Source organism: Monoraphidium neglectum (genome assembly GCF_000611645.1).
Source record: "Monoraphidium neglectum strain SAG 48.87 unplaced genomic scaffold scaffold00951, whole genome shotgun sequence".
Classification (NCBI taxonomy): Eukaryota; Viridiplantae; Chlorophyta; class Chlorophyceae; order Sphaeropleales; family Selenastraceae; genus Monoraphidium; species Monoraphidium neglectum.
In genome coordinates, this window is record NW_014012677.1 from 7,930 (window position 1) to 18,782 (window position 10,853).

At 62.6% G+C, this 10,853-nt stretch overlaps 3 protein-coding genes across 3 annotated transcripts in view; 1 reads left to right on the forward strand and 2 right to left on the reverse strand.

The window, feature by feature from the left end:
* Positions 1-1,542, reverse strand: part of MNEG_6051 (deoxyribodipyrimidine photo-lyase) — a gene marked incomplete at both ends in the record, with an annotated part of 6,096 nt that extends 4,554 nt beyond the window's left edge. Inside the window, 3 exons of the mRNA XM_014045474.1 lie at positions 253-365; positions 633-732; positions 997-1,542. Of these exons, the coding sequence (XP_013900928.1) occupies positions 253-365; positions 633-732; positions 997-1,542 (759 nt within the window). The remainder of the gene's footprint in view (positions 1-252; positions 366-632; positions 733-996) is intronic.
* A 5,910-nt stretch (positions 1,543-7,452) lies between these two features.
* Positions 7,453-9,066, reverse strand: MNEG_6052 (Transmembrane protein 50A; the record flags this gene model as incomplete). The annotated part of the gene is made up of 6 exons (XM_014045475.1): positions 7,453-7,604; positions 7,809-7,925; positions 8,292-8,361; positions 8,532-8,636; positions 8,840-8,854; positions 9,001-9,066. 6 exons carry the CDS (start codon positions 9,064-9,066, stop codon positions 7,453-7,455), a joined length of 525 nt encoding a protein of 174 aa, XP_013900929.1.
* A 758-nt stretch (positions 9,067-9,824) lies between these two features.
* MNEG_6053 (A-factor-processing enzyme) lies at positions 9,825-10,737 on the forward strand (the record flags this gene model as incomplete). The annotated part of the gene is made up of 3 exons (XM_014045476.1): positions 9,825-9,896; positions 10,134-10,610; positions 10,735-10,737. 3 exons carry the CDS (start codon positions 9,825-9,827, stop codon positions 10,735-10,737), a joined length of 552 nt encoding a protein of 183 aa, XP_013900930.1.
* Positions 10,738-10,853: the final 116 nt, after the last annotated feature.

Sequence of the window (10,853 nt, forward strand, 5' to 3'; positions counted from 1 at the left end):
GGGGGGGGGCAAAGGGGGTTGAGCAAGTGCAAGGGCCGTCGCAGCCGTTGGGCACGGCCATTTGTTCGACGCGCGAATTGGCGTGCGGCGCGTCGCAAGAAATGCCACACAATGGCAAGCAGGCGTCGCAGTGGGGCTCAGGCCCTGCACCTGTGTGCTGACAGGCGCGCGAATGACCCCGCAGTCAGCCAAGTGACGGCGCTGCCTATCCCATGCATCCACCCGCCCGCTGGCAAGCCGGCCCCTGCCCACCGTCTTAAACTTGCGGTTGCGGGGGTCGTTGCCGGCGCCGCTGCAGTAGGCCCAGTTTCCCCAGTTGGAGGCCGCCTCGCTGTCCAGCAGCAGGCTCTCAAACAGCTCCGCCCCTGGAGCGATGGGGATTGCAAGTGCCGTGGGGGGGGGGGGGCGGATACAAATTTCAATCACAGCAATGTGGGCGCACATGGCGGTCGCATTGGCTGCATGCCTCCGCAACCCACATCCGATGCACACTCACTACCCAACCTCACGCCTCGATCCAGGCGCGGGTGCGCAAAGCCGCTGGCTGCCGCCCCTCCCCGGAATGCCTGGAAGCCGTCTGCATGCGCGCGCATGTGCATGAGCCACTGGCTGCCCTGAGCTCGTGCACCCACCCAGCCGCCAGTCCAGCCCGAGCTCCTTTGACAGAAATGAGGCCGCGTTCTGGCGCCCGCGGTTGCTCATCCACCCCGTCGCCGCCAGCTCGCGCATGCACTGCGCGGAGCACAGGGGCAGGCCAGACAGCTCAGGAAGAGGGCAGCGATTGAAGGGCTGCCTCCAAAACGCTGGCGCTGTGGCCGGCTTGCGGCCTGCGGCTTGCATGTTCAGGCTAGCAGGGCCCGCAGCTGAATCGCAGCAAACGCCACCACATTTGACGATTCAGCTGGAAGGCCGGCCCGAGGTTGGGCAGCACGGCCGTCCCATCTGGGAGCGTGCCGCACCACACAATCAACCCACCATGCCTAGGCCCAAGCTCACCGCGTCAACGAAAGGGAAGCCAGTCCGCCCAGATGCCCACTGCGCGAACACCTCCTCGTCCTGAAGCCACACGGCCGGCCCTTCCTCTGCGGTATCGCTCGCCCCCGCCTGCCGGGCGCCTGCTGTCGCTGGGGGTGGCGCCGCTGCTCCAGCGGCAGTTCCCGTCGTCACCAGGGCGTCACCCGCCTTGAGGGCTGTGTATATGAAAAAGTCTCGAATAACCAGGTGCATCACCAGCCACTCACACCCCTCGGCCGCGCCGCCGCCGCCGCTGCCACCTCCTTTCGAGTGCTTTTTGCTCTTGGCGCCGGGGCCGGCAGCAGCGGCAACGCCAGTGCTGCCGCGCACTGCCTGAGCGCTGGCATTAGCACCCGGTGCATCCGCGTCCTCCCGCTGCTGCTGCTGCTGCTGCTGCTGCTGCTGCTGCTGCTGCTGCTGCTGCTGCTGGACTGCCCTGACCTCGGACTCCACCTGCCTTGGCGATATGCATCCCAGCGCCAGGAAGGGCGACAGCTTGGTGGACGCGTCCAGCCCAGACGCCATCATCCTTTGGGGGGCGCAGCGCGGACGGTGTGGGCGGCGGCGTGTGGGTGAAGGTGGTGTTGAGGTGTGTGGGCTGGTGGGCAGGTGAGCAGGTGGGCGTGCTTGCAGCACTCAAGTTGTTGCAATATGCCTAGGCGGGGATCTGGATCTGTGTGTCCTGGGGTGTTGATGGGTGGTCAGGTGCTGGAATCGCGATGATCATTGTGTGCAGGGGGAACAGCACACAGGGGCCGCCTTTGTGTGTGCATGCGCTTGTGCAGGCGTAGGCAGCATTGGGTGCGTGAGCTTGGCGTCATCCAGTCGACATGGGGGAAGGTGATGACGGGAGCATCGTCAGCAGGCACGCTGCGCAGCGGCCCTCCTGCGCAGCGCCCTGCACTGGGAGGGCATTGCGTCGTGCCCCGTCACGGGGCGCACCCCCGCCGCACCTGGCCTCGCCATACCCTTCCAAGGGGCCCGCCCCGCCGCTGCCCGCGCCCGCCTGCATGCCTTCAGCACTCAAGAAGGCCCGCAGCCGCGCCGTGGCGGCCGCCTCGCCGCCGCGAAATGGGAACCCGCTCGCCGGGTGCGGCGCGTCACCTGCATGGGAGGGCGCCGGCTCGCCTGGCGGCGCGAGCCCAGGAGCTTTGGTCAGCGCAGCTAAACGCCGCAGCGCTGCAGCTGCCTCGGGACCGGCGCTCTCATACAGTGCGAGAACATCCGCAGGCAGCGGCGCAAGCAGGTCGTCTGCGCCGCCGCCGCCGCCGCCGCCGCCGCCGAGCGGGGTCGCCGGCATGGGCGGCGGCGGCGGCAGCGAGGAGGGCGCCGGCAGCGGCGGCCGCACGGCGCTGAGCGCCTGCACTGCGCGGCGGAAGTCGGTCATCACAGGGGGCAGCTGCCGGTAGCGCCCTGTTTCTGCGTTGGGCGGCGGCCCGCACGCATTGCTCCCGCCGCCGCCGCCGCCGCCTTCCTCCTCCTTGTGCTGCTGCTGCTGCGGCTGCTGCTGCTGCGGCAGTCGGCGTTGCGTCGCACCGCCGCCGCCAGCGAGCGCAGCTCGGCTGACGCCGCTGCCGCAGAATGCCGAGTAGGGCAGGTCATCCGGATGGTACAGCGTGGCCCCCCAAACCCCAGACACCGACGGCTCTAAGCCCAGGGCGAGCGCCTCCCTCTCAAAAGCCTCTGCGGCCGCCGCCTCCTGAGCAAGCATTGCGCGCGTCGCTGCTGGCGCGTGGTGCAGCAGCAGCGCGGCGCGCGACACGCCAGCGGCGCGCAGGGGGGCCGCTAGGGTGCGCAGGGCGGCGGGGATAGCGTCGGCGGGGGGCGCGGCGCAAAAGGCGAGGCAGCTGCCCAGTGCTGACAGGTCTGCGCGCAGGCTGTGCGCCGCCTCCAGCAGTAGCCTGTGTGGGCAGAAGAGTGGAGCGAGCGTGACACAAGTGCGCATACCATGCTGCGTGAGGGCCAGCACTTGGGGGGCGTTTTGCACTTTGGGGTCGGGAGGCAGCGCGAAGGCAGCAAGCCCCTGTAGCAGCAGCAACAGCAGCGGCGGCAGCAGTAAGCAAAGGATCTGTCCCTGGACAGTCCTGCCACTCACCTGCATCTGTGCGGGCCTATCATGGGCACGCCGGCGCCCTCCGCGCCCCGCCTGGGCCCGAGCTCAGATGGGTCCAGGCAGAGCAGTGGCAGCAGAAACCGGACATGCGGCGCAGCCGCAGCAGTCAGGGCCTCGTTGTCCGCCAGCCGCATGTCGCCGGGCCGCACCCACCACAATGCGAGCGTGTCTGCCTGCTGTGGTGCCCCTGCATGTGCGGCGCGAGCTGTGGCGGCGCAGGCAACCGGGCCAGAAGTCAGCCGCTGCATCTGATTAGGCCGACAGATGCGCGATGATCCTGTGATGCGATGCTGGATCCGCATGTCAAGCTACACGTGAAAAAAGCGGGTTCTTGCACCAGGGGATGGTGTGGACCGATCTACAGTAGGCTGTCAGCAATCCTGTCCATCACGAATAAGACTATATTCATAGTGCAGACCTGATCAACAAGCGACGCCCATTGACAGTGCGCAAACTCGGCACCCGTGTCACTCAAGAGGGTGCTGCAAGTGACCAGCCACCAGACACTGCCTTGAACATATTTCGCAGGGGAGCTTCCTGCTGGGCTGGTGAGGAGCGCAAGACCCAGTGCAACTATTGAACACAGAGTTTGTACACGTGTACGGCGCTATTTCGCATGGACCCAACATGGGCTGATCCTGCGTTCCATGTCGACACATGGAATGACATCAAGTAGAGCTGCAATGGCCTCGGTCATCCCTGAAACACCGTCACGGCTGGACGTTGCTTGCGCCAGTCATACGGCAAAGTTTACAAGGCAGGCAGCGATCTCCAGCCAACCCCAGCTAACTCTGCAGCCCAACCCCCTGCCCTCAAGAGGCTTACTTGAGTTACGGGAAACCCATGAAATAGAACATCGCATGCTTACTTTTGCCTCTGGTGCCGGGGGTTACACTTTGACCAAGTTGATCCCTCGCTTCGCCCTCCTCAGCAGTTTTTTGTGGTCCAGCCAGAATAAATCCTGTGCAGTACTGATGGCTTGTCGGGTCGCTTCTTTTACGGATTTTACAGATATGTGCGCGCTGCTCAGCCTGTGCCTGAGCTGACCGCTGCGACTCCCACGCTCTGATTGCACAGCCAATAATAGCCTTGCATAAAAAAGCCTCGACCTGCTGTTTTGCGCTGGGGCGCAAGGGGGCTGCTTCACTTGCACGCTGGACCAAACTCGATTCAAGGGAGCAGGAAATTCTGCAGCGCTCACCCGCCCAATGAACACCTGGCCTCACCAGCAGCCCAAACTCATTTATACCAGACGTGGGTCAGAGCTCCACCAGGAACAAAAACCCAACTAGATCAGTGCTGCTGCCTGCGCCTGAGCACCTTGCGGAAGCTGCTCTTGGCCTGCTTCCTGAACAGGCGCATCGCGTCCCAATCAATGCCCACTCTCAGAATGTCCAATGCGGGACCCCCCAGGATGACGTCATATCCTTTGCTGCCCTGGCCCTGCTTGATTGGCGCCAAGACTCTGATCTTCAACTCGTCCCCCATGGCTGCATTGGCACCAGCCTTGCCTGTGGTGCTCCGCCCTCTGTTGCCAGGAGCTGACGACGTGGCGCTGCCACTGCTGCCGGCGCACATGCCACCACCTGCTGTGCCCTCGTTATCGTTGCTGCAGCGGCCACTTGTGCCCTCGTCCGCCCAGACCTCCAGGTACATCGAGCGCCATGGATCCTCGACTCCCTCGTCTCCCTCACCCTCCAACAGCAGCGTGGTCAGCACTGAGCCCCTGTGGTATGTAGGACAGGATGGGATGGGATGGGACAAGATATGATATGAGGGGGGAGGGGGTGCAATCTGGGGTGCAATTTGAGGTGAACCAGTTGTTGGCAAGCATCATGCACCAAGTTGGGATTTGATGATAAAAAGGCGGGGCGCAACACCACACCGGCTCTCCTTTGGGCCTTAACTTGTGTTGCCATATAGTGTTGCCATATCAGCGAATGCATTACTTTCTTAGACCGTACTGAGGCACTGGAGAAAAGCTGAAAAATGCTGTCACCGCTTCATTCATTCTGTGCCATCCCACCTAGCCGCTTCACATTTCAATCACACTTGGGATACATACAGCACCCCCGCCCAGTGCTGGCTGGCCGGCCACCCCCAGACTCACTCAACCCCATGGGCAGGTGAAGCACGACCCAAACAGCACCACTGGAACAATGACATGAGAGGGCATCGTGATGCGCACCTGCGCGTGACGCGGCCTCTGTGCCCTTGGCCGATGTCCAAGGCTGCCGAGAAGCCATCGGGGGCCAGACCCAGTCGGTCGGCCATGTACTCCGAGATCCTCAAAGGCAGATGGCAGCCCGTGCCCACCAGGAGCAATGCCGGCAGCTGTGTCCCGTCACGCTCCAGCAGCACATCCAGGTAGAGGCCGTCCTCGTGCTGGCTGCCCGAATGAGACACTGCTAGGCAAGTGCAGCATGCAGGCAGCGCGTCACTGCCAGCCAAGCTGCCATGCAAAATGAGGAGTGCCGTGAAGCATCCCAGAATCCTTAAGCCAGGGCCCTGTGAGCACGCAACCTCACCTGCTGGGCCCCTGTACTGTGAGACTGGCATCACCGCTGGCGGATCCATGGCCGGCTGCGCACGCTGCGTCGTGCAATGCGTGGCAGGCAGCACACTTACGCGTGAACGCTCGACCTGGCATGGTAGTCAGCATTGCATGAAGCCAGCATCAGGCTGAGGGGCAGCACTGCAGCCCTCAGGAGGCACTGCGTGCAGCCGGCAGCTGCTCCTTGCAGGCGCGCGTGCATTGGTGCTGAGGGTTGCTTGGTAGCTAGCTGCCAAGCAGGGCCCACAGCCAGCCAACGCACCCACCGGGCAGCCTCAGCCAGTCGGCAGCCTGCAACGTCTTATGAGGCAGCCTGCTATGCCAGGGATACCTCAGGTTGATTTAAGAAGGCCAGGATGAGCTCCCCACAGGAGTCCACATAACCCAACCGCGTGTGCCTGTAGCCTGCTCCCAGGCCGTCAGCAGCATCATGTAATCTCCGCAAAGGCTTTTGCAGTGCGCATCCTAGTGATTCATGTGCGTGCAGGTGCGTGCTCACCCGCAAAAAAGGATGGGCCCTTCGGATTACGTATTAGCTAATATTACACGACGACAGGGCGTTGTCCGCTCCTTGAATAGATAATTTTGAGTTCCTACGGCACGCTAGAAACACTGGCACGGCTCAGAAGGCAGCAAATGATCTCATCGTGCGCCAGAGGGCGGCAGCACAGCGCAGAGATGCCAAAACTGACATTTGTAATCCGCGGGTGGATTTGGCTGCAGTTGCAATGGCGTGTACTTCCAGGAATGCCCTGCATTTCCTGCTTCTGTCGCAGCAGTGACACTTTCAATTGCCACTGCTACAACCAGGTGGAAGCTTTGCAGACTGTGCTTGGAGCAACAAATGAAAGTATATCACAAGTATTATGGAGTAGTAGTCGGCCGTCACCGTCTCACCGTGAGCAGTGGCAAGGAACATCATTTCAACAGCAGAGTGGGCGTGGGCAGATCAATTCATCGCACGAGGGCTGCCTGACAGTAGCCGGCCCCCCTGAAATTGCGTGTACACAACATAGAATCCATTAACTCTATGTACCACTATGTACTTCAGCGTGCATAAAGTCAAGTTTTGCGGGCCTGCTGTGGCCCCGACGGTCTGGCGGCAGGGCCGCTTGGTGGCGGGCACGTTGCTGCGTGAACCGAAAGGGGGGCATTGTACAGGCAGTGTCAAATTTGGTTTTGAATCACAGCTGTAAGCAAAATCAATCGAATGTCTGTAATTAAGTTGTTGGCCAATCGGTTGCAGTCTTCTGGAGGGTGACGGCTGCATCCAACTGGCCCGACAGACACCCGAGGGCTGTGTAAGACACTGCTGGATTCTGCGTGTTCAGCCACGGGCGGAAACCAGGCGAATTTTGGCACCGAGGCGATGGTCAAGTCAAATGTAGGCTGTCACCGCTAGGATCGCTGTGTGCTGATCCTGCGTTCCAAGTCAACACGTGGGACGACAGCACAGAGTGCTGCGGCAGCCTCGATCAACACTCGAAGGCCGCCACAGCCGGCCCACACAACCCACCTGCGCCTTGCACCCGCCCCAGCGCGCCGCGCCGCGGACGCTGACTCTGGCCCCTTCTGGCCGTTGAAACCAGTCGTACGCCACTCCGTTACAAGTAAGCTGATGCCCATCCACAAAGGTTGGGCGTCGTGATGCCTGGCAGCCAGCCAAACAGGCAACGCGGATTAGAGAACAAAATTCATGACGTCAAAAGATCCCATGGGAACGCAAGATGCGGATGAGGCGCCACCGCTGCCCGCGCTGCCGGCGCACGCCTTACAACCCGGTGTAGCCGCCGTAGCCGCCATAGCCGCCGTCCGCAGGCGTCCTCGATACGAAGAAGACGAGGCCGCTGGCCAAGATGCAGCTGACCTGGAATATGCCGGCCACCCCCGGCCACACCTCCCCCTTCATCTCCGGGTTCATGGCTGGAAGGGGGAGGGGTGATGACGTAGGTGCGGGGTGGGGGTGGGGCGAGGAGGGGTCGTTTCAAATGTGAGGGAGGAGGGAGCCGGCAAAAGAGAAGTCGGGCGTCGTGGATCGAGGGCGGGGGGCCTTCGCAGCTGCGATCAGGAGCGCCCTCGGCATACCCATAATGCGCCGCATGTGTGCGCGGGGCCGTGGACGCGCACCATAGTGCTGAGTCAGCACCCAGACCGCGCCGACCAGCGATGCAAAGGACACCACGTAAGACAGGAACAGCCAGAAGCGGCTGCGGCAGAAGCCGCCGTCGTCAAAGGGGTCGTAGTCTGCGCGTCGCAGCACGAGATTGAGACGAGGGATGGTGATATGAAGGGGCAGAGGGGAAAAAAAGAAGTGGGGGCTGGGTCGCGCACGGCGCACCAGGGCGCTGGCTGTGTGTTGAGCTTGCAGAGGACCGCACCAGTTATCAGAGGCGCGAACCCAAAAAAGCAGTATCAATGGTGTCAGAAGAGGACCCACAACGAACACAAACTCACTTCCAAACATGTGCAGGTCTCTGAAGCCCGCACGCATGCAAGCACATCGGGCGCATATAAATACACGCGCGCGCACACGCAAACACACACCCTCACACTCAAACATGCAGACACCCACACACACGTGCGCGTGTGTGTTGACACAGGCCTGCTCACCCTGCAGCTCGTCCCGCCGAACCATGTTGATCATCACCAGCGCCACGGTGGCCACAGTGCCTGGGATGTACTGCAAACATGAAATGGAGTTTGCTCCGCGTAAGACAAGCGGTCGGTGTGCTTCAGCCTCAGCCGCCGTGGCCGAGGAGTCCACGCAGGCTTGTGGGAAGCTGCACAGAAGCTGCTGCTGCGCCAGACCGCCGGCGGCTCGCCCTGCTGGATCAGTGGACCCCTGCCCACCTGGTCGAATGGGATGGTGCGCGTGTTGCAGGCCACCGCATCGACCCAGAACCACCAGCCTGCACCAAAGAGCGCCCCAGATAAGATAGGGCCGTATGACTTGGCCTGCGATTCGCGGGTGCGTCGGCAGAGCGGACCGTGTCAGCGGAGGCGGCGCCAGCAGTGATATGGATTGCTTCGTCGCGGCTGCAGGGTCTGCACCCGGAGAGTGCCGCAGCAGTGAAAGCAGGCCGCCTCCTACGCGCCAAACAAAAGACGCCATCTGCGCACAGCAAGCCGCGTGCAGATGGCAACGGGCGGCCCCGCACCTTCTCCTCCCAGAACTGTGGGTGCGAGCAGGAATCAAAGCGGAGGTTATGGGTGAGGAAACAATGCTGCAGATGAGACAGGCCCACGGCCCACACACAATCGCTGCCCTGCTGCGCATGCTCCCACGATCACCCTTGTAAGTCGGCCGCATGCCACCCACCTGCACCACGTATGGGGGTATGAGCAGGGCAATGACCTCACAGAGAGGCCACCCCCGCAGACACATGGCCGCTACTAGCGCGGTCTATGGCCGTGCTTGGTCGCCGCTCCTCGCCCCAACGGCGCTTTGTGCCGCTGCTCGGGTCCCGCCCGACGCCACACGGACCCTTCAGCTGCGCCTTGACCTGCTACGTCGCAACTGTATATGTATAAGGCCCGCTACGGCCTGCGATGCACGTCCAAACGGCTGTCTTGCTGCGACAGTATGGTTGTGGCCTGATCTGATGGTTGGTGGGTCTGAGTGACGTTGCTATGATTCAATGTGAGGTTGTTGTTACGCTTCCAGTTACACCAGGCTATAGGCTTGAAGCACTTCACACACCGTCTGCACACGCTGCTCGCAGTCACCCGGCCACATAGTTCAGCAGAGTGAAACTTGCATCGTATATGAATCGGGTACAATTGATTGTGCTTGGTGCTTTTTCGGTGTCCAACAGTGCACAGATCGTCCAGCTCACCGAGGCGCGCTCTTCCTCCGCATAGAACGCGCCTGCAAGTAGGCGCTTGGGTGTGAAAACAAGCACAATTAACGCTTTTTGCGCCTCCGGTGGCTGGGCGTGGAGAGCCCGCACACCTGCACCGGCGGCTAGCAGCTGCACCGGAGCACTCGCTCCCCGCCGCTCGCGCTGCGCCCCCGGCCCAGCCCCGTGCTTCGCGGCGCGGCCCCGCCGCCGCACGGCAGCCTGCGTCATGGCGGCCGCCGTGGACGTCCTAAAGAGTCCCAGCGACCGCAAGTCATATCGTTATTTGAAGCTTGAAAATGGGATGTCGGTGCTGCTGATACACGACCCGGAAATCAAAGAGCAGGGCGCCGCCCAAGGAGCCGGCGGCATGGAGGTGCGCGGCCCGCCACTGCGGATCGCAGAGGGGGCACCGCTTGGCATAGCATCCTCAGCCTGACAGCGCCGCTTCTGCTCCGGCTGACTGCCATGCAGCGATGTGCCCAGGAGGGGGGAGGGGCGCACCAGCAACTGTCAGGTTGGCGCTGCCATGTCGGCGTGCATGGCCCTCGATGTCCCTCGACCTCACAGCCGCGGCTGGTTCAATGTCATACCTACAATCATCGCGACGCAGGGCTCCGACATGGAGACGGACGAGGGGGCGGCCGCCGGCAGCGGCAGCGGCGAATGGGAGACGCTGAGCAGCAGCGGCGAGGGCGGGACCGGCGAGGGTGAGGACGAAGAGGAGGACGAGGAGGAGGACGAGGGCGAAGATGAGGATGAGGATGAGGGCATGGGTTCTGGCAGCGACGAGGGGGAGGAGGGCAGCGGCAGCGAGGGCAGCTCCGACGAGGGGGAAGACGGCGATGGCGGCGGCCGCGGGCGCGGGGGCAAAAAGAAGGCCGCCACCGAGGCCCCCGGCGCGAGCAAGAAGGCGGCGGCCGCGATGGCGGTCGGCGTGGGCAGCTTCAGCGACCCGCGGGAGGTGCAGGGGCTGAGCCACTACCTGGAGCATATGCTGTTCATGGGCAGCGAGGCGTTCCCGGATGAGAACGAGTATGATGCGTTTTTATCGAAGCACGGCGGCAGCTCTAACGCCTACACGGAATTGGTGGGTGCAAGATGGGCCGTGGGCTGGGGCATGGATTGGTTTGCAGTGCGGTGTGTGTATAAGCAGACTGTGGGCGTGAGTTCTTTATTTTTGTGTGTGTGTGTTGTCGTGTGTGTATGTTGAGTGAGTGAGTGTATGCGCGCGCACGCACGCGCGCGCGCGCGTGCGTGTGTGTTTGTGTGTGTGTGTGTGTGTATGTGTGTGTGTGTGTGTGTGTGTGTGTGTGTGTGTGTGTGTGTGTGT